This window comes from Salmo trutta, chromosome 1 (genome assembly GCF_901001165.1).
Source record: "Salmo trutta chromosome 1, fSalTru1.1, whole genome shotgun sequence".
Taxonomy (NCBI): Eukaryota; Metazoa; Chordata; class Actinopteri; order Salmoniformes; family Salmonidae; genus Salmo; species Salmo trutta.
Genome location: NC_042957.1, coordinates 14,917,505 through 14,941,523, shown reverse-complemented (window position 1 = coordinate 14,941,523; position 24,019 = coordinate 14,917,505). Strand labels below are relative to the sequence as shown.

Genomic DNA, 24,019 nt, shown 5'->3' with positions numbered 1-24,019 from the left:
GAGCAGGATCCACAACTACATGTATCAGCTCTGCAAGTCTCTGGACCACATACATAGGTAATCACAGATGAGCATTAGGAGAGCGATGTATTGAGTTTGGAGGAGAACTCTACTGAACCTACCCATGGTGGCACTAAGAATGCCATGACAAACACTCAGTTACTGTGGAAGGACCACCAGAGGGCAGGCTGGACTCACGGATGGTAGCCCAACTAGGCATGTGAGTCAAGGGGACCTGAGGCAGTTAAGCACAGCTGATGGTACTAATGACCCATTATCTTTTCCCTACAAGAGGGAGGAGGGAACCAGTAAGAGGGAGGAAAAACCTCTGGAAGATGGCTACCAAGAGAGACGCTAACCATGAAGACGGTGACAAACCCATGACTTTTGTTGTAGTTTAAAGATAATCGTGTTCCCGATACATCTGGATTAGAAGATATTTTTTCTTGGGAGATTTGATTGTGTTGGAGTGTTTGTATTGACCATAATCCTTCAATAGAGAACTGGGTTCAATCAAGAAACCAACTCCTGACTAGTTTATTCCACCTTTCCGCTGTAGAGTGACGCCAAATGACTTGGTCTGCTCACATCGTTACTATACTTTGTATTCAGTCACTGTTTAATGAAAATGGATGTTCAGTTAAATATTTCTTTATCATTTAAAAGCAACACATTCCAGCCTTCATACAGTACTTGGTGGTAGGACAGTGTTACACACGCCTCTCGGAAGAGGGAACGCAACACCCTGCTACAACGCAACTCTCTGTGGTGTGAAAGAGGTATGGACCGTAGGTGTGAATAAGGATGACAAAAGGCAGAGATTAACCATTTACAGGGAACTTATTCCGTCACAAGGTAATTTTGGGGAAAAGGAGCTGGACGGAACCTAACCAAGTAAATATCAGAGCCCCCTCTCCTACCTTACCTGCCTACCCACTACTTACCTATCTAGCACTAACCAAAATACAGGGGATGGTCCGCCCAGGTCTTTCCTAGTGTGCATAGACAGTAAACTACTACGGGTAATGTATGCCTGCGGGCCTCTTGCCTAAGCACTCCTAGGTGCCTTCCCCTTCCCCCCTGGGAACAAATGAAACAGAATAAACAATTTCAATAATCAAAACACGGCATCCTATTGACACACAACCAATCAGCTCCCTCGCAACAACGAACGGAGTACATAACAAATCTCTTAGAAACAACCAACATGCTATAACCCTCAGCCATTAGCCTCGTCTCCGCAATCATCTTCTTCTGAGCAACAGAACACTGGCTTATAAAGCTTCAGAAGGAGTTAGTCATTGGAGACAGCTGCGTCCTGACAAGGGGGCGGGGTCAGCTCTCCAATCATCAATGGGGCTAACCAATCAGCTGCTTGTAGAGTATTTCAGGAATCCATTTCCTGAAATGCATACATGAAAATACACAAACCACAACACAGAAACTGAGGAACATAACAGACAGTATAACACACACAGTAGTAGTATCCTGTGTCTTCTCCCCTAAACAGAAGGACACTCTGAAGCTGGGGAACTTTGGCTCGTGTTAGTGTTTACTCCCGCCCTACACAGAGTAAATCTCTACACGTTGGTACAGAACCACAGAGTGCCTCATAACTGACGGACACAACTCTCACAAGATGGACGTCTGGAGCGCCGGCTGTGTCTTCTACAAGATCATCAGGTAATGATTCATTATGTATTAATGGGGTAGTAGTATCTCTTCCACTGTAGTACAGGTGTGTCTTTGAGAGTTGTAGCCTCCAGTGTTGTGTCTTCAAGATCATAAGGAACCAAACCAATCACATTATACTCTGACAGACGTACCAGTGAGTTTCACCACTAGGTGGTGCCATGTAACTAGTTAAAGGGAAGTGGGATCCTCTATTAGTCCCTACTTGTTGGACACAGTTAACCCATAGTAATAGAATGATTCAATGTTCATTACAGTTCTGTGGGGTAACCTCCATCCACCCTCTTGGTTTGACCTCTGTATGACCCCATTCTCTTCCTGTCCCCTGTAGCCTCTGGCATATCTTTTCCCAGATCAAACCAGTTGTATTTTCAGAATATTCTCCAAGAATATAATCAATTTCTCTATTTAAGCTCTGGATGTCAGGTACCCAACTTTTTCAGGAATTATCCTGAGCCTAGTTGAAATGTGTTTACACAGCGGGAAATGCAGAAATATTTTTTTCTCACTATGATCAGCTCGTCAAACATTGATGTATACAGATATGAAATCACTGATCATGACATTTTAGCCCTCGAGGGTGAAACTTCTGTTCAGCAGTTGTGAGTAACCTGATTGTTCATTCCATATTGTCATTTTACTTTGACCTGTCCTGTTTTGAGGATATGTTATTGGTTAACAAGTCAGCACATTTTTTATTTGATTGGGTGCCATTTAGGTGAGGCTATTTGTTCGGAGAAACCTCCATGATGTAAAAAGTGTCCATCTCATTACATTGTCATACATTTTATCTCCAGCCTGTAGGTTACAGAAAAGGCCACATCTTTCTCCCATATGCTATATCTGCTACACGATTTATGTTGGCAGATAAAATGATCCACAATTTCGATCTTGTCTCATCGCTGCAACTCCCCGAAGGTGGGGTCATGCATCCTGACCCGCCTAACCGCGCTCCTTAACACCCGTCAGCTTAACCTGGAAGCCAGCCGCACCAATGTGTCGGAGGAAACACCGTTCAACTGGCGACCAGGGTCAGCCGCCACAAGGAGTTGCAAGGACGTGATGAGCCAAGTACAGCCCCCCCCCCGCCCAAACCCTCCCCTGTCCTATGGGACTCCCAGTAAGACTATAGCACTGCAGTGCCTTAGACCGCTGTGCCACTCGGGAGGTGATGGATCATTTTTGGGATGGAAAGTTGGTGGAGCGCCGCAGCACCTTGGAAAGGCACGCTGGGAAGGGACAAGTGAAATATTTTTTTTTTTTTGCCTTTGACAACGTGGGCACTGCTTATCACAGTGCGGCATCAGCGCTCACCTAAAAAGCCCATATGTCACTGGTTGAGAGAGATTGTTGTTGTTTTGGGGCAGAATTATGAGAGGTTTTATGTGTTGTTGGAGGTGCTTCTTGGCCACCTAATCCTGCCTAATGAGTGGGCCGGCCCTGGCTGCAGAGAAACTCCAAATATCAGATCACACAGACGTCTGGCTGTGACATCACTCTGACTTTGGACAACAACAGGAAGTGACTGACAAGTCAGGGAGCAGTGAAGACCTTCATTGACTTCCTCTTCATGGTCCCAGCTAAAATAAAAACCTCCTATCTGTATGATGTGTGCACTGCAGACATCTTCCATGTGCCATCTGGATACATAGACATGATTACTGTTCCTGTAAAGTAGTTTCCCAAATGTTGGGTCAGGGCTGGTCCCTCTAATGGATTCAGACTGGCTGGTCCCTCTAATGGATTCAGACTGGCTGGTCCCTCTAATGGATTCAGACTGGGTTGTGACATTTTGCCATACTGACGTCAAGACACTTGAATTGATGTTTTTCAGACAGTTCTGATGGAACAATTCTGTTTCCTGTCAGGACAACCATCAGTACTCATCAGCTGCCTAAGACTGGTAACATCAAAACAGCCCCATACATATTTGTAGGAACTTTTGCTTGTCTAGAGAGACAAGTCTTTGAGAGATTAGAGGAGGAAAACTTTAGACTTTTCCCTCTATAACTTTACAGAGTGAGTTAGTAAATATGTTGTGTACTGTTCTGTCATGCTGGACTCACCTCTGCTAATCTTGTATGTTTTCTATTACTATCCAGGGAGGAAGGCCTCAACTTAAGGACCAGCTTCCCCAGCTTATTCTGGTATTGTATATTATACTATTTCAGTTCTATGGTAGATAGTATGAGTGGTACAGCATTGGGCCAGGGTCAGGTGTATTACCTTGGTCAATACACAGAGCATGTATTTCTACAGTACCTTCAGAAATTATTCATACCCCTTGACCTTTTCCACATTAGTTTTTTTTACAGCCTGAATTCAAAATGGATTAAAAAAACAAATTATTCTCACAATACCTCATAATGAACCTATTTTTGATATTTTGGCAAACTCATTCACATACAGCACCAGTCAGAAGTTTGGACACACCTACTCATTCAAGGGTTTTTCCTTATTTTGAATATTTTCTACATTGTAGAATGATAGTGAAGACATCAAACCTACGAAATAACACATATGGAATCATGTAGTAACCAAAACAATATTTTACATGTTAGATTCTTGCAAAATAGCCACACTCTGGTCTTACAGTAGAAGCTGTACACCCTGGATAGTAGTGTGTAATATTTTATATGTGCATATACAGTATATTACTGTATAGCCTAGGCTATCAGTCAGCATGAATTTGAATCTGAAGGGTGCAGTTCTCTCTCAAACGCTTCCACTTTTCCTGTCTCCTAACTCATTGGTCTATATCAATAAAATATACACATCTTAAAGCGGCAATCAGCAGTTGAAACATTAACCAATCACACTCCCCGCCACTGTTTTGCTGAAAAGCTGAGGGATGGGGCTGGCGAACCACTCTCCTAGACAGAGCTATAGCTGCAAGGACTGGCCATCCATGATATCAACATTATAGTTTAAACCATGTTTTGAGCTATACAGTGTGTTTGTTTACATTTCATTTGTTTACAAACATTGGAGTAAAACAAGCATATATTTTGGGTTCTGATGGGTTATGACAGTTTAACTAAACTCGAGGCATTTCTACGTTTTATTTTTCAAGAATCAATGGGTGCATATCATTAATTTATACGTCTAGAAATGGATGTAACTAGTGCAGATTGCCCCTTTTAATAGCACAAAAATCTATGTTCCTAGAACCATATTAAGTCTGGAATTAGGGTGTGAATGAGCATAGTCTTCATGTTGATGTCTTGACTCCCTGAGGTTTGTTGACAGTGGAGTAGAGGGAGCTGGGGTCAGCAGGGTTCTCTGTCTCTCTCCCTCTGCCAGAAGAGGGCATAACAGAGGCATACATCACTGCATCTTCACCTTGTGCCTACAGAGACAACACACACACAACAAAGGAAAGGCTTTAACCTCTATTGGGGAGGTGGGACGCTCCTAGGTGACACTCCTAGGACATCATGTTACACAATACATGCATTTTTGGTTCGATCAAATTGATATTTATATCCAAAAACAGCCTTTTACATTGGCGCTGTAACGGCCGTCGTCAGAATTAGCAAGGTGCAGCAGAGGATGTGTTCATCATTAGAATTTTAATTCAAAAAGAGAACACTTTACAAAAACGAAACAAAAACGACCAGAAACAGTCCTGTCAGGAAACACACTGAACAGAAACAATTACCCACAAAACCCAAAGGAAAAACATGCTCCTTATGTGTGACTCCCAATCAGCAACAACGAACTTCAGCTGTGCCTGATTGGGAGCCACACACGGCCCAAAACAAAGAAATACAAAAACATAGAAAAAGGAACAGAACGCCCACCCAATGTAACACCCTGGCCTAACCAAAATAAAGAACAAAAACCCCTCTCTATGGCCAGGGCGTTACAGGCGCGTGATGTTCAGAAAATATTTTGCTTCCAATACTGCCGGTGAATCAGCACAACAATTTACAAAAATACTCATCATAAACGTTGATAAAATATTAAACTGTTATTCAAAGAATTATAGATGAACATCTCCTTTATGCAAACGCTGTGACCGATTTCAAAAAAGCTTCACGGGGAAAGCACACTTTGCAAATATCTGAGTACTGCGCTCAGAAAAAAACACTAGGCAATACAGATACCCGCCATTTTGGAGTCATCTAAAATCATAAATAGCATTAGAAATATTCACTTACCTTTGATCTTCATCAGAAGACACTTCCAGGAATCCCAGGTCCACAATAAATGTTGTTTTGTTCGATAAAGTCCATAATTTATGTCCAAATAACTCCTTGTTGATTCCGCGTTCAGTAAGCTACTCCAAGTGTAGGAAGCGCGCCCAAAATGTCACGACGAAAAGTAAAAAAAAGTTATATTTATGTTCGTTCAAACATGTCAAACATTGTATAGCGTCAATCTTTAGGGCCTTTTTAACTTAGAACTTCAATAATATTCCAATGGGACGATTCCAGTGTCTTGAAAAACGTTTTGGAACACAGCTAACTCTCACGTGAATGCGCGCCAATGAAGTCATGTTCTTTCCTGAGTCAACAAATTCCAACTTCCTCTGTTCGCTCTCTGTTCACCATAGAAACCTCAAACAACTTTCTAAAGACTGTTGACATCTAGTGTAAGGAAGTGCAAAATGAACCCTAAGTCACTGTGTGTTCGATAGGCAATGACTTGAAAGGACTACAAGCACTAGATTTCCCACTTCCTGGTTAGATGTTTCTCACGGTTTTGCCTGCCATATGAGTTCTCTTATACTCACAGACATCATTCAAACCGTTTTAGAAACATCAGAGTGTTTTCTATAGAAATCTACTAATAATATGCATATTCTAGTTCCTGGGCCCGAGTAGTAGGCCGTTTAATTTGGGTACGTTTTTCATCCGGCTGTGAAAATACTGCCCCCTACCCTAGAAAAGTTAAACAGTGTATAGAAGGGAGAGTCATATTATTACAATATGTTCAGTATAGCTTCACTTACATCAACTCTCTGATGGGGATTTTGACTGAAGTGGTTAATGGAGGAATAGGTGATTCTGTCAGCAGGTTGACTCTACAAGGATCAAAATTGTGATTGAAACATGAATCATTTAAACTGGACATTAGTCTGATTGCATAATAACAACTGGGTTAAATCATGTTTCATATTAATCATGTTTCAAATTCCATTAGGATATTGAGGCACTAACCTCATTGGTTGGTGGGGTGGAGTGGTTTACTGCATTCAGACCCTTTAATTAGTATCAAAGGTAATGGATTCAAAACAATAGAATTATAGTGGAACCTCTTAGTTATTTTACTACAATAGTATAATACACTAACTGTTTATTAAGTCACAGTTCACTCACAATGCTGTTATCAGTTGGCACTTGATTCTCTGACAAGAACAAATAAAAGAAATCAGAATAATTTCAATGAAACAACTGGCTGGCTCCATGTGTTACTGTGTAATTAATGCCCTCCATTAAACTCAAAGACAAATGTAAGTCCTTACTGTCTCTCCTCCTGCGTACTATGATGACAGCAGCAGTGACACACACCGCTGCTACCACAGCCACTCCTACAGACACCGTGAGGATGACCTTCTGAGAACCTGAGATGACCAGAGAGGGGAGAAGGGTCTGGTTAGTGGGGGACCTTAGAGCAGGCCCCCCTCCTGATGGTGGAGAGAAACATTTACGTTTTTAAGTTAATTTCCTGCAATTCCACACAGTTTGCTGTGGGGTGTAGAGAGAATGTTGCCGTTTTAAAGGCCCAGTGCAGACAAAAACGTGATTTCCTTTGTTTTATATCAACTCAGCAAAAAACGTCCTCACTATCAACTGTGTTTATTTACAGCACACTTAACATGTGTAAATATTTCTATGAACATAAGATTCAACAACTGAGACATAAACTGAACAAGTTCCACAGACATGTGACTAACATAAATGGAATAATGTGTCCCTGATTGAAGGGGGGGTCAAAATCAAAAGTAACAGTCAGTATCTGGTGTGGCCACCAGCTGCATTAAGTACTGCAGTGCATCTCCTCCTCATGGACTGCACCAGATTTGCCAGTTCTTGCTGTGAGATGTTACCCCACTCTTCCACCAAGGCACCTAAAAGTTCCTGGACGTTTCTGGGGGGATTGGCCCTAGCCTTCAACCTCCGATCCAACAGGTCCCAGACGTGCTCAATGGGATTGAGATCTGGGTTCTTCGCTGGCCATGGCAGAACACTGACATTCCTGTCTTACAGGAAATCACGCACAGAACGTGCAGTATGGCTGGTGGCATTGTCATGCTGGAGGGTCATGTCAGGATGAGCCTGCAAGAAGGGTACCACATGAAGGAGGAGGATGTCTTCCCTGTAACGCACAGCCTTGAGATTGCCTACAATGACAACAAGCTCAGTCTGATGATGCTGTGACACACCGCCCCAGACCATGACGGACCCTCCACCTCGATCCCGCTCCAGAGTACAGGCCTCGGTGTAACGCTCATTCCTTCGACGATCAACGCAACGATCAGCTGACCGTCCTGTCTCCCTGTAGTGCTGTCTTAGGCATCTCACAGTATGGACATTGCAATTTATTGCCCTGGCCACATCTGCAGTCCTCATGCCTCCTTGCAGCATGCCTAAGGCATGTTCATGTAGATGAGCAGGGAGCCTGGGCATCTTTCTTTTGGTGGTTTTCAGAGTCAGTAGAAATGCCTCTTTAGTGTCCTCATTTTTCGTAACTGTGACCTTAATTGCCTACCGTCTGTAAGCTGTTAGTGTCTTAACGACCGTTCCATAGGTGCATGTTCATTAATTATTTATGGTTCATTGAACAACCATGGGATAGTGTTTTAACAGATGAGATGTAGTCGTTGTTTGTAAGTTGTTGTTCGTATGTTTGTTTGTAAGTTGTTGTTCGTATGTTTGTTTGTATCTGGTGTGTAAAATGTATTATTAAAATTTAAGACAGCCTTAAATTTCTGCCTGTGTTTGGTGGGATGGAGTTTTAGCCTTCCATAGTGACATCACCATGCTGTAAAATAGTTTAGACAGAGTTCCACATCTTTCTGCTAATAGTAGACGTTTATCAGTTTGCCCCTCCCCTCTCACAGCACTTCCTGATAGTCTTTACAAAATTGTTGCTTGAGAAATTGCTCTTTGCAAAAAGCTGTTTTTTTTTTTTTTTATTTAAAACAAATCACAGTAAGATACATACTTGTTACCCATAAAATTATTTGATTTTGAGATAAAAACAGCTGCATTTAGCACCTTCATTAACAATTTCTGTCCAATTTACAGCAAATCTTCTGCAATTTTACCCATTTTGCCATGGGGTGGAGAGACATTTTTTTCAGCTACAAATCTACACATTTTATAATGACATGCCATGTCAGTAGGATATCTGAGTGAGAATGACTAACAAAATGAATGGGGGCCCCCTGAAGGTCAGGGCTCCTGTGCACGTGCCCTGTCGGTATTCAGCCATGATTACTAACTACTTATCTAAAACTTGTTAGCTCAGTAACTGACATAACAAGAGAGGGGTCTGGTTTAGTTGAGAACCAGAGATGGGATGCAGAGTTGTTAAGTTGCACATCATTTAGCAGAAAAGACATCAGCGTTTCCCAAACGAGCAGAAATTCACACAGGAAGAGAGAAGTGTGAAGTAGAGGTGGCAGATAGCTTAGTGGATAAGAGCTTTGGGCCAGTAACAGAAAGGTGGCTGACAAGGCTGGTCTTGCAGAAGAGGCTGTACTCCCTAGCCTGAGTACAGTCTCCTTAGCTAATCCACTCCCTGTACTCCATGTCATATGCCATCTTCAAATATGAACATTGTATCATTAATGAGCTTGAGGAGGACAGAATTTGATTCTGATTATATTGCCCTCACAGCTATCCTCCAATCACAATGATTATGCAAATATTGGAACTCCAATTTGTTCCTCCACAGAACACAGTTGGTATCTGGTTGCTAAGCAACCATTTTTTGTTTGTACATTCTCAAACTAAAATTCTCAAACTAAAATTCTCAAACTACAATTCTTAAACTAAAATACATACTGATGGATTCGACTTCCGCTTTACTTCCCTACTGCAGCGCGCTGGTAGCAAACTGGCCAGAGTAAATCATTTGAAAGAGGCAATTTATAGAGCATAAAAAAGTCAAGAAAACAAGTGTGTGTGTAATTTTATATTTATTCCATTCAAGTATCGATAATGTAGTTCTGTTGAGATAATACCGTTAGTTGTGTCAGAGTTAAGGTCTGGGCCGTCCACCAAGTCAATAACTAACGATGATAAACTATAGGCTACATAACTATAGAACGTTGGTGAGCATCCACACTAGAGGAAAGTTGATCATGTATCGTTCTACAGTCCTACTCCTGTCAGTCAACTGATCAACACATCCTACTGCAGAGCTGCCTATAAAAACAAGACCTCTCAAGGTCTCTTAACACACAGATACTGGTTCAGACCATTCAGTGCTTTCATGGTGTGTTCATTGTCATAGTGACAACTGCAAATAATACTTCACTGTACATGTAGGACTAATGAAAAAGAATATAGTAATGTGTATTTAAATGTAACAATTCAACATCAAATGCCATTTAGCATGCTCATCTTTTACAGCATGTCGTTTCATTGTTGTTCAAGTGGTTTTGCAAGTGATCCATTTCTGATGGTTGTCAATTCCTTTGGTTCTTCTTTTTCACTCTGCACATTTCTGTATGTCCTGTGAAACTATTTGCAATGCATCAGTGCAACAATGTTATCATGACTGGCCAAAAGTGATCACACCAATGCACTTTCTCTCCTCAACTGTCACGCTCACTGTCTTCAAACTCCCGATCATAAATAAACTAAAGCATAGCGTGCATGGAAATCCACATCTTTTAATGAAGATAAAACTCACCAAAAAACGAAATGTGACGTTCTGGGCTGCTCACAGGCAGCTACACAAAAACAAGATCCCACAAAACCCCAGAGGGAAAAGGCTGCCTAAATATGATCCCCAATCAGAGACAACGAAAGACAGCTGCCTCTGGTTGGGAACCATATCAGGCCAACAAAGAAATACATCATCTAGAATGCCCACCCAAATCACACCCTGACCTAACCAAATAGAGAAATAAACAGGCTCTCTACGGTCAGGGTGTGACATCAACATGCATTTTCTATGCTGTAGGCCTGTTTTACATTCAGTAATTAGCAAGAGCAAGCCTGCCTTATAGTAAAAACAATGATACAAATAAATGTCCTATAGCTTTTGTAACCTATAGCTTTTCCTGGGATTTCACGAGAAGAGGAATGGCCTATTCTGGAGAAGCTTGAGTAGCCTGGTGCGCATGGAAACAGCTGGAAGAGAGAGGCAAGTAATGTGTAGCTGAAGTAAAAAGCGAAATATTATCTAGATATTAGGCCATTCATTAGCTAAATATTAGGACTATAGGCTAAATATTTACCTGTCAGAGTGCAAGAAAAATGAGTTAACAGTTTATGAAATGGCAGCTCTTCGCTCCAAAAGATTGTCCGCTGAGTGGGCATAGACGTGAACCTATTCAAGTAAGTAAGTTCAGCCACACCCGTTGCTGACAGGTGTATAAAATTGAGCACACAGCCATGCAGACTCCAAAGTAAAACATTGGCAGTAGAATGGCCCTACTGAAGAGCTCAGGGACTTTCAACGTGGCACAGGCATAGGATGCCACCTTTCAAACATGTAAGTTCGTCAAATTAATGCCCTGCTAGAGCTGCCCTGGTCAACTGTGCTGTTATTGTGAAGTGGAAACCTCTAGGAGCAGCAACGGCTCAGCATGAAGCGAATGGCCACAAAAGCTCACAGAACGGAGACGCCGAGTGCTGAAGCGCGTCTTTGGGTAAAAACCGTCTAACACTCGCTACCGAGTTCCATACTGCCTCTGGAAGAAACATCAGCACAAGAACTTCATGAAATGGGTTTCCATGACCGAGCAGCCGCACACAAGCCTAACATCACAATTCACATTGCCAAACTTTGACTGGAATGGTGTAAAGCTTGCCACAATTGGACTCTCGAACAGTGGAAACGTGTTCTCTGGAGTGATGAATCATGCTTCACCATCAGGCAGTCCAATGGACAAATCTGGGTTTGGCGGATGCCAGGAGAACGCTACCTGCCCCAATGCATAGCGCCAACTGTAAAGTTTGGTGGAGGAGGAATAATGGTCTGGGGCTGTTTTTTTATGGTTTGGGCCTTAGTTCCAGTGAAGGGAAATGTAAACGCTACAATGACAGCATACAATGACATTCTAGATTATTCTGTGCTTCCAACTTTGTGGCAACAGTTTGGGGAAGACTCTTTCCTGTTTCAGCATGACAATGCCCCCGTGCACACAGCGAAGTCAATTCAGAAGTGGTTTGTCGAGATCGGTGTGGAAGAACTTGACTGGCCTGCACAGAGCCTTGACCACAACCCCATTGAACACCTTTGGGATGAATTGGTACGCTGACTGCAAGCCAGGCCTAATCGCCCAACATCAGTGACCGACCCACTAATGCTCTTGTGGCTGAATGGAAGAAATTCCCCGCAGCAATGTTCCAACTTCTAGTGGAAAGCCTTCCCAGTGGAGGCTATAGTGGAGGCTTTTAAAGCAGCAAAGTGGGGGGGGGGGGGGGGACGACATCTCATTCCAATGCGTTTGGAATGAGATGTTCGACGAACTGGTGTCCACATACGTTTAGTCATGTAGTGTATAACAATGTCATGACAACAGTATAATGAAAAAGCCATAAACTATAATATGAGAATCATAATGTTAAGATACCGTAGTCCATTTGGTAGCATATTACATGGGACATTCATGCTTAGTGTATTATTTACAATGTTATAATGTGTGTTACTGGTGATTTCTATCCTTTGGTGGACAAATTTCACAATTTAATTTACTCAACACATTCACAAATGGTGGTTACAGTATGATCACAGTTATGAGGTTATGTTGCTTGATGTTCATAGCTAGCTACAGTGAGGGAAAAAAGTATTTGATCTCCTGCTGATTTTGTACGTTTGCCCACTGACAAAGAAATGATCAGTCTATAATTTTAATGGTAGGTTTATTTGAACAGTGAGAGACAGAATAAAAAAAGAAAAACGCATGTCAAAAATGTTATAAAATGATTTGCATTTTAATGAGGGAAAGAAGTACTTGACCCCCTCTCAATCAGAAAGATCTCTGGCTCCCAGTTGTCATTTATACAGGTCACTATATTCAGCCCTATTTACTCTCAGATTCAAAAATGCTAATTAGCATCAAAATAGACATCATTCAAGACTACAAATTCTTTCAAACTCCTGCACATCATCTCTAGCTGACACCTTTGCTGTCAGCTAGCTAGCTACTAGCTACCTTGATCCAAAACGAAATATTTATTGAACATGTTCATTTACTGTTCAATATTTTATTTAACTAATATATGTTGGCTTATTTATGTATTTGGTCTTTTGTCTTGTATAAAATACTATCCTAGTAGCCGTCTGATACTTACATATACTTACATGTCATGAATACTAGGCTAGTTTTCTTTGCAAAGAAGCTAGCTAGCTAGCTTCCTAGATGGTTTTAGCAACATAACCTTATTTTACCATAACCCTTCTCCTTTAGCCGGGGGATGTCTATATTTAATCCCTTATCATTTCTGCCAACTATAATAACTAGGTTAAATCTATGTCGTTAGAATGCACTGCTGTATAAAAGCAATTCAGAACTATGCTGAACAAAAATATCAACAAAACATGTAAAGTGTTGGTCCCATGTTTCATGAGCTGAAATAAAAGATCCCAGAAATGTTCCAAATGCAAAAAAATGCTTATTTCTCTGAAATGTTGTGCACAAATTTGTTTACGTCCCTGTTAGTATGCATTTCTCATTTGCCAAGATAATCCATCCACCTGAGAGGTGTGGCACATCAAAAAGCTGATTAAACAGAATGATCATTACAAAGGTGCACCTTGTGCTGGGGAAAATAAAAGGCCTTTTTAAAATAAAACTACAACACAATGCCATTGATGCCACAATGCCACAATCTCAAGTTTTGATGGAGCATGAATTAGCATGCTGACTGCAGGAATGTCCACCAGAGCTATTGCCAGAGAATGAAATGTTAATTTCTCTACCATAAGCCACCTCCAACATCATTTTAGAAAATTTGGCAGTGCGTCTCACAACCACAGACCACATGGATGGCAGTACGTCTCACAACCGCAGACCACGTTTATGTTATCTGTAATAATTTGGCTGCTCTAAATTTATTTTGACCAGTAGGTGCCAATAGTGTACACTGTTGGTCAAACCTCGAGTACTGAACCTATTTTCAACACATTTGGCTGGAAAACCTCAATGCTTCAGGAAGCTTTGTTTTCCCATCACTACTGGTGAGTGACGTGAAGCTTGAACACAGACATTTTCAGTTCTTTACAGTGTCTTCAGAAAGTATTCACACCCCTTGACTTTTTCCACATTTTGTTGTTACAGCCTGAATTTAATATGGATTAAGTTGAGATTTTGTGTCACTGGCCTACACACATTACCTCATTATGTGAAAGTGAAATGATGCTTTCAGAATTTTTACAATTTAATTAAAAGCGATGAGCTGAAATGTTTTGAGCCATGAAGGATTCCACACCTTTGTTACGGCAAGCCTAAATAAGTTCAGGAGTAAAAATGTGCTTAACAAGTCACATAAGTTGCATGGACTCACTCTGTGTGCAATAACAGTGTTTAACATACATTTTGAATGACTACCTCATCTCTGTACCTCACACATGCAATTATCTGTAAGGTCCCGCAGTCGAGCAGTGAATTTTAAACACAGATTCAACCATAAGACCAGGGTGGTTTTCCAATGTCTCGCAAAGAAGGGCACCTATTGGTAGCGGGGTAAAAAAAGCAGACATTGAATATCCCTTTGAGCATGATGAAGTTAATAATTACACTTTAGATGGTGTATCAATAAACCCAGTCACTACAAAAATACAGGCGTCTTTCCTAACTCGGTTGCCGGGGAGGAAGGAAACCACTCAGGGATTTCACTATGAGGCCAATGGTGACTTTAAAACAGTTAGAGTTTAAAACTTCTTCAGATATGCAAGAGTTCACTGGATCACTCTAAATTTGATCTGTCACGGTTGTCGTCGGTGAAAGAGGACCAAACGCAGCAGGTACGTGTATGCTCATTTTGATGATTTATTAACTTCAAACAATGAACGTACAAAAATAACAAACACGAGAAACGAACGAACGAACGAACGACAACAAACAGTCTGGCAAAGCCTAAGCTCAACACAGAACAATCACCCACAAATAACAAACACAAACACACCCTAATATATGGGACTCTCAATCAAAGGCAGATAGACAACACCTGCCTTCAACTGAGAGTCCCAACCCCAATTAACCAAACATAGAAACAGACATACTAGACTAAACATAGAATACCAGAAAACCAAACAGTGCCCAAAAAAACCCGGAATACTTAAACCAAATGCCCCTTCAACAAAAACACACCACCCCGAACCACATAAAACAAATACCCTCTGTCACGTCCTGACCAAACTACAATACTAATTAACCCTTATACTGGCCAGGACGTGACAGTACCCCCCCCTTAAAGGTGCTACCCCGGAAGCACCTTAACAAAAAATAACCTCAAGCAACACCTAAAAGAAAATTCCCCTTTTCTAAAGGGAGGGAAGGGAGGGTGGCTGCCGTCAACGACGGCACTGTGCTACACCCCCCCTCCCCAACCCACCTATTTAAGGAGGTGGCTCCGGCTCAGGCCGTTCCAGGCTGTCAGGGCAGTCTGGCAGCTCGGGACAGTCTGGGCAGTCTGGCAGCTCGGGACAGTCTGGGCAGTCTGGCAGCTCGGGACAGTCTGGGCAGTCTGGCAGCTCGGGACAGTCTGGGCAGTCTGGCAGCTCGGGACAGTCTGGGCAGTCTTGCCGCTCCGGCAGTTCAGGGCAGTCTTGCCGCTCCGGCAGTTCAGGGCAGTCTTGCCGCTCCGGCAGTTCAGGGCAGTCTTGCCGCTCCGGCAGTTCAGGGCAGTCTTGCCGCTCCGGCAGTTCAGGGCAGTCTGGCCGTTCCGGCAGTTCAGGGCAGTCTGGCCGCTCCGGCAGTTCAGGGCAGTCTGGCCGCTCCGGCAGTTCAGGGCAGTCTGGCCGCTCCGGCGACTGTTGACTGGCGGGCAGCTCCGGCGACTGTTGACTGGCGGGCAGCTCCGGCGACTGTTGACTGGCGGGCAGCTCCGGCGACTGTTGACTGGCGGGCAGCTCCGGCGACTGTTGACTGGCGGGCAGCTCCGGCGACTGTTGACTGGCGGGCAGCTCCGACGACTGTTGACTGGCGGGCAGCTCCGACGACTGTTGACTGGCGGGCAGCTCCGACGACTGTTGACTGGCGGGCAGCTCCGACGACTGTTGACTGGCGAGGTTGGGTTTACGCACTTGCAGGCTAGTGCGGGGAGCGGGAACAGGACGAGTCGGACTGGGTTGACGCACTTCCGGGTTCACACGAGAGACAGGAGCTGGAAACCCAGGGCTATGGAGGCGCACAGCCGGTCTAGATCTTACCTCCTGCACAACCCGCCTTGGCTGGATGGAACTAGTAGCCCTGTACGAGCGGAGTGCTCGTACAGGGCAGACTGGGCTGTGCAGGGGCCTGATGGTAGCCGTGCGTAGAGCGGGAGTTGGGTAGCCTGGTCCTCGGAGGCGTACCGGCGACGAGATGCGCTTCGCAGGCATCCTCCTACCAGGCTGGATGCCCGCTCCAGCACGGCACCTGCGAGGGGCTGGAATCACTCGCACCGGACTGTGCGTGCGTATGGGTGAGAGTGCGCTTCTCAGCGAAACATAGCGCTCTCCACCCCATACGCTCCTCCATATAACCACGGGTAGCTGGCTTCCGGCTCTTCCTTCGCCTAGCCAAACTACCCGTGTGCCCCCCCAAAAAAAATTCTTGGGGGTGCCTCTCGTGCTTCTCCCTCAGCGCGTCTCTGGCCTCGTACCACCGCCTCTCTGCCTTGGCTGCCTCAATTTCCCACTGCAGGCGGCGATACTCCCCAGCCTGGTGCCAAGGTCCGGCCCCGTCCAGAACTTCCTCCCAAGTCCACTTCTCCCGCCAGTCCAACTCGAACGCCGTCTGCTCCTTCCTCTGCTGCTTGGTCCTTGAGTGGTGGGTGATTCTGTCACGGTTGTCGTCGGTGAAAGAGGACCAAAACGCAGCAGGTACGTGTATGCTCATTTTGATGATTTATTAACTTCAAACAATGAACGTACAAAAATAACAAACACGAGAAACGAACGAACGAACGAACGAACGACAACAAACAGTCTGGCAAAGCCTAAGCTTAACACAGAACAATCACCCACAAATAACAAACACACCCTAATATATGGGACTCTCAATCAAAGGCAGATAGACAACACCTGACTTCAACTGAGAGTCCCAACCCCAATTAACCAAACATAGAAACAGACATACTAGACTAAACATAGAATACCAGAAAACCAAACAGTGCCCAAAAAACCCCGGAATACTTAAACCAAATGCCCCTTCAACAAAAACACACCACCCCGAACCACATAAAACAAATACCCTCTGTCACGTCCTGACCAAACTACAATACTAATTAACCCTTATACTGGCCAGGACGTGATATGATCACTCTAAACTGCATGTGCTGCCATCTAATTGTATCTCAATTGCACCTGGGCTAGAATATATATTTTTTAATTAATGTATTTATTTCTAATTTATTTAACCAGGTAGGCCAGTTGAGAACAAGTTCTCATTTACAACTGTGACCTGGCCAAGATAGAGCAAAGCAGTGTGACACAAACAACACAGAGTTACACATGGGATAAACAAACATAGTCAATAACACAATAGAAAAATCTATATACAGTGTGTGCAAATGTAGTAAGATTAGGGAGGTAAGGCAATAAATAGGCCATAGTGGCAAAATAATTACACTTTAGCAATTAAACACTGGAGTGATAGATGTGCAGAAGATGAATGTGCAAGTAGAGCTACTGGGGTGCAAAAGAGAAGAAAAAATAACAATATGGGGATAAGGAGTTGGGTGGTCTATTTACAGATGGGCTGTGTACAGGTGCAATGATCAGTAAGCTGCTCTGACAGCTGATAATTAAAGTTAGTGAGGGAGATATAAGTCTCCAGCTTCAGTGATTTTTGCAATTTGTTCCAGTCGTTGGCAGCAGAGAACTGGAAGGAAAGGCGGACAAAGTGGGAGTTGGCTTTGGGGTTGACCAGTGAAATATACCTGCTGGAGCGCGTGCTTCAGGTGGGTGCTGCTATGGTGACCAGTGTGCTGAGATAAGGCGGGGCTTTACCTAGCAAAGACTTATAGATGACCTGGAGACAGTGGGTTTGGAGACTAATATGAAGTGAGGGCCAGCCAACGAGAGCATACAGGTCGCAGTGGTGGGTAGTATATGGGGCTTTGGTGACAAAACGGATGGCACTGTGATAGACTGCATCCAATGTGCTGAGTAGAGTATTGGAGGCTATTTTGTAAATGACATCTCCGAAGTCAAGGATTGGTAGGATAGTCAGTTTAACAAGTGTATGTTTGGCAGCATGAGCGAAGGATGCTTTGTTGCGATGTAAGAAGCCGATTCTAGATGTCATTTTGAATTGGAGTCTGGAAGGAGAGTTTACAGTCTAACCAGACACCTAGGTATTTGTAGTTGTCCACATATTCTAAGTCAGAACCGTTCAGAGTAGTGATTCTGGACGGGCGGGCAGGTGCGGGCAACGATCGGTTGAAGAGCATGCATTTAGTTTTACTTGCATTTAAGAGTAGTTGGAGGCCACGGAAAGAGAGTTGTATGGCATTGAAGCTCGTCTGGATGTTAGTTAGCACAGTGTCCAAAGAAGGGCCAGAAGTATACAGAATGTTGTCGTCTGCGTAGAGGTGGATCAGAGAATAACCAGCAACAAGAGCAACATCATTGATGTATAAAGAGAAAAGAGTTGGCCCGAGAATTGAACCCTGTGGCACCCCCATAGAGACTGCCAGAGGTCCGGACAACAGGCCCTCCAATTTGACAAACTGAACTCTATCTGAGAAGTAGTTGGAGAACCAGGCAAGGCAGTCATTTGAGAAACCAATGCTGTTGAGTCTGCCGATAAGAATGTGGTGATTGACAGAGTCGAAAGCCTTGGCCAGGTCGATGAAGACGTCTGCACAGTATTGTCTTTTATCGATGGTGGGTATGATATAGTTTAGGACCTTGAGCGTGGCTGAGGTGCACCCATGACCAGCTCAGAAACCAGTTTGCAAATGAAGGAGAAATGGGGAGGCTTGGGCAAGTTTCTGCGGGGGGTGCAGACCTGTTGGTAGGGGTAGCCAGGTGGAAAGCATGGCTAGCTGTAGAAAAATGCTTATTGTAATTCTCGATTATCATAGATTTATCGGTGGTGACAGTGTTTCCTATCCTCAGTGCAGTGGGCAGCTGGGTGGACGTGCTCTTATTCTCCATGGACTTTACAGTGTCCCAGAACTTTTTGGAATTTGTGCTACTGGATGCAAATGTCTGTTTGAAAAAGCTAGCCTTTGCTTTCCTAACTGCCTTTGTATATTGTTCCTAACTTCCCTGAAAAGTTGCATATCCCGGGGGCTATTCGATGCTAATGCAGTACGCCTCAGGATGTTTTTGTGCTGGTCAAGGGCAGTCAAGTCTGGAGTGAACCAAGGGCTATATCTGTTTTTAGTTCTACATTTTTTTGAATGGGGCATGCTTATTTAAGATGGTGAGGAAAGCACTTTTAAAGAATAAGCAGGCATCTTCTACTGACGGAATGAGGTCAATATGCTTCCAGGATACCGGGGCCTGGTCGATTAGAAAGGCCTGCTCGTTTTAGGGAGCATTTGACAGTGATGAGGGGTGGCCGTTTGACCGCAGACCCATTACGGATGCAGGCAATGAGGCAGTGATCACTGAGATCCTGGTTGAGGACAGCAGAGGTGTATTTAGAGGGCAGGTTGGTCAGGATTATATCTGTGAGGGTGCCCGTGTTCACGGATTTAGGGTTGTACCTGGTAGGTTCCTTGATCATTTGTGTGAGATTGAGGGCATCTAGCTTAGATTGTAAAACGGCTGGGGTGTAAAGCATATCCCAGTTTAGGTCACCTAACAGTTCAAACTCTGAAGATAAATGGGGGGCAATTAATTCACATATGGTGTCCAGAGCACAGCTGGGGGCTGAGGGGGGTGTATATCAAGCGGCAAGAGTGAGAGACTTATTTCTGGAAAGGTGGATTTAAAAAATATATAATTATGCTTTGTTTATTGAATTTTCAATACCAGCATTTAGAAAATAATTGCACTTGTAAGTTATTTGGTAGTAGTATAAAACAACACATCAAAGACAACAATACAGCAAAACATAGAGAGACAGACATAAAAAAATACAAAAAAATGTAAATACAAAAATTAAAATAAATAATAAATAATTATAAGGAAAAATATATATTTTGATACAGTTGTTATGGGTCAACTAGTACAGATAATACCGTCCTTAACATCTGAGATGCTGTGTATGCACATACCTGGCCTCTTACGTCACCAATAAATAAATATACATCACTCTGGAACTGCAGGGACATGTATTCTTTTAACATAAGAAAAGAAGGGAGCCCACATTGCATAGAATTTGTCCAACTTTATGCAATTCAAAACAGATTTAATCCAAAGAGCATGAGAAGGGGCTGCAGAGGATTTCCATCTAAGTAATATGAATCGTCTCGAGAACAAAGTGACAAAGGCAATTACATCCTTATTCATTTTGGTCAATTGCATTGTGGGTAAGGAAACCCCAAATAATGCAATAAAAGGATCTGGCTCGATCTGTGTGCCGCTTAATTCTGAGAGTGTGTTAAAGATGTCTTTCCAGAAACCATCAAGAGATGGGCAACACCAAAACATGTGTACATGATTAGCAGGAGACTGATTACATCGTACACAATTAGGGTTCACATCCTTGTAAATGTTGGATAATCTTGCTTTGGTCCAGTGGGCCCTATGAATAAGTTTGTATTGAATGAGGCCGTGTCGAGCGCAAATAGAAGAGCTATGTACCCTTTTGAATGCCCCTTCCCATAGTTCATCAGATATTTCCTCACCCAGTTCCTCCTCCCATGAGGATTTAATACTGTTTAATGAGATGACTTGTACTGAGCAAATTTGACTATAGATTATTGACTTGGTGCCTTTCAGAGTAGGAAGTGGGACACGAAATGTGTCGAACTGGGTTTCACCAGGAAGGGTGGGGAATCCTGGATCTATGCTGCGGATGTAACTCCGGACTTGTAAGAACCTAAAAAAAATGATGTCTGGGGAGACCAAATTTAGCTGATAATTGTTCAAACGTACTAAATGTATTGTTAATATACAGATCTCTGAATCTTTTAATACCGACACTAGACCATGTTGAGAAAGCACCATCAACCATAGATCGGGGAAAAGCTGGGTTTGAGGCTACCGGAGCAAAAAGAAGAGGTTGTTTGAAACCCAAAGTGGCGCCTAAATTGATTCCAGAACTTCAATGTTGTTTTGACACATATTTTTGGTGAAGGAGGAGTAAGGGCCTGTAACGGAGGAGTGAGCGAGGGAAGACAATGATGCCGGTATAGACGAGGCAGCATCCATCTCTAGCCAAATTGGGGGTGGGAATATCTCTCTGCTCTGCAACCAGTAGTGAATGATCCTAAGGTTAGCGGCCCAATAATAGATTCTGAAATCCGGTAGAGCTAGACCGCCGTCTGGTTTGGGCCTCTGCAAAAGCTGTTTTCACATCCTGGGGGGCTTTTTCTCCCATATAAAGGGTAGTATTAGGCCGTCAATCTTTTGAAAGGTGGATTTTTAAAAGTAGAAGCTCAAACTGTTTGGGCACAGACCTGGATAGCATAACAGAACTCTGCAGGCTAACTCCACCCCCTTTGGCAGTTCTATCTTGGTGGAAATGTTGTAGTTGGGGATGGAAATTTCTGAATTTTTGGTGGCCTTCCTTAGCCAGGATTCAAACACAGATAGAACATCAGGGTTCGAAGAGTGTGCTAAAGCAGTGAATAAAACAAACTTAGGGAGGAGGCTTCTGATGTTAACATGCATGAAACCAAGGCTTTTATGGTTACAGAAGTCAACAAATGATAGCGCCTGGGGATTAGGAGTGGAACTGGGTGCTACAGGGCCTGGGTTAACCTCTACATCACCAGAGGAACAGACGAGGACTAGGATTAGTGTACAGCTAAAGGCTATAAGATCTGGCCATCTACTGCGTTGGGGACAGAGAATAAAAGGAGCAGATTTCTGGGCGTGGTAGAATACATTCAGGGCATAATGCACAGACAATGGTATGGTAGGATGTGAGTACAGTGGAGGTAAACCTAGGCGTTTCGAAAGAGGTTTCGTCTCTGGATGCACCAGTTAAGCCAGGTGAGGTCTCTGCATGTGTGTGGGGTGGGACAAAAGAGCTATCTAAGGCATTATGAGTGGGACTGAGGGCTCTACAGTGAAATAACACAATAAGAACTAGCCAAGACAGCAGTAGACAAGGCATATTGACATTAGAGAGAGGCATATAGCAATCACAGGTGTTGATAAGGAGAGCAACAACGGGTAAATGGCGATGAATGGGCAGAGCGGGTCAGTTAGGTACATACAGGACCTGAGTTCGAGGCTGGCGCCGACAGGTAAACAAAATTAGGTACCGTGTTATTGAAACAGTCCTGGGATAGAATAAGACAATAATCACTAACCAAAACAGCTATAGACAAGGCATATTACATAAGGGAGAGGCATTTGTAGCCGAGTGATCATAGGGTCCAATGAGTAGCACTAGATGAGTCAGGGAGCCAATTCCGTAGTCACTGCTACACTATGCGAGCTGGAGACACAGCGATTCAGACAGCTAGCAGGCCGGGGCTAGCAGATGGGCATCAGGCGACGTCACAACGGAAGAGCCAGTTAAACCATCTCGGACTGTTTCGTCGACAGACCAGTCGTGATGGATCCCCGGTGCTCCGTGTCGACAGTAAAAGGTTCAATTGGCAAAAGAGGTATTGTAGAATAATTCATCATGCTCTTTCTCTTGCATTTCAAAGATGATGGTACAAAAACATTCTAAAAAGTTTGGTTTTCTCTTTGTATTATCTTTTACCAGATCTAATGTGTTATATTCTCCTACATTCCTTACACATTTCCACAAACTACAAAGTGTTTCCTTTCAATTGGTATCAAGAATATGCATATCCTTGCTTCAGGGCCTGAGCAACAGGCAGTTGGATTTGGGTATGTCATTTTAGGTGAAAATTTTAAAATAAGGGGTGGATCCTTAAGAGGCTGGGATAGGAGAACACTCACGATGGATCAACAACATTGTAGTTACCACAGAATACTAACCTAAATGACAGAGTGAAAATAACGTAGCCTGTACAGGAAGAAAACATCCCAAAACATGCATCCTGTTTGCAATAAGGCACTAAAGTAAAACTGCAAGAAATGTGGCAAATAAATTAACTTTATGTCCTGAATACAAAGCATTATGATTTGGGCATATCCAACACATCACTGAGTACCACTCTTCATATTATCAAAGACATAGACAAAGACATGTCTACTCAGTGACACCCAGAGAAACATTAGTATTGTAGCTATAAATATTGAAATTTACATGGTTTTTAGAGTGAAGTACATCGGAAAAAATCAAAAGAAAACTGCAAGACTGAATAGGAGAAAAAACAAGCAACAAACAAAGAAGATAGGCTTTTGAAAAAAGTTTCTATTTTTCATAAAATTGTAGTTATCTTAGCTAGCTGAATTGTTTACCAGTTGCTAAGCAGTTGCTAGGGACTCTTTTGGAGGAAGCTAGCTAGCTAACAAAGAATAACAAAGAATATCTAGTTAACAGAAGAAAAGAAAGAGAAAATCAGGACAGAAGAAAAAGGATATCAAAGTGAAACAGTTCTCTAAAGACACAAGAGACAATAATACAAGAAACAACGCTTCTGTAGCTTGTCAACTATGTGTCTGTCTATCCCTGTTCTCTCCCCTCTGCACAGGCCATACAAACGCTTCACACCGCGTGGCCGCTGCCACTCTAACCTGGTGGTCACAGCGCGCACGTCCCACGTGGAGTTCCAGGTCTCCGGCAGCCTCTGGAACTGCCGGTCTGCGGCCAACAAGGCTGAGTTCATCTCAGCCTATGCTACCCTCCAGTCCCTAGACTTCCTGGCGCTGACGGAAACATGGATTACCACAGATAACACTGCTACTCCTACTGCTCTCTCATTGTCTGCCCACGTATTCTCGC

At 43.3% G+C, this 24,019-nt stretch overlaps 1 protein-coding gene across 1 annotated transcript in view; it reads right to left on the bottom strand.

The window, feature by feature from the left end:
* Positions 1-4,053: 4,053 nt before the first annotated feature.
* Positions 4,054-24,019, bottom strand: part of LOC115168922 (uncharacterized) — a 33,648-nt gene continuing 13,682 nt past the window's right edge. Inside the window, exons 7-11 of the mRNA XM_029724481.1 lie at positions 7,163-7,261; positions 7,017-7,045; positions 6,858-6,899; positions 6,650-6,721; positions 4,054-5,041 (exon numbers count right to left, since the gene is read on the bottom strand). Coding sequence (XP_029580341.1) covers positions 4,904-5,041; positions 6,650-6,721; positions 6,858-6,899; positions 7,017-7,045; positions 7,163-7,261 — 380 coding nt within the window. The 3' untranslated portion in view covers positions 4,054-4,903. The remainder of the gene's footprint in view (positions 5,042-6,649; positions 6,722-6,857; positions 6,900-7,016; positions 7,046-7,162; positions 7,262-24,019) is intronic.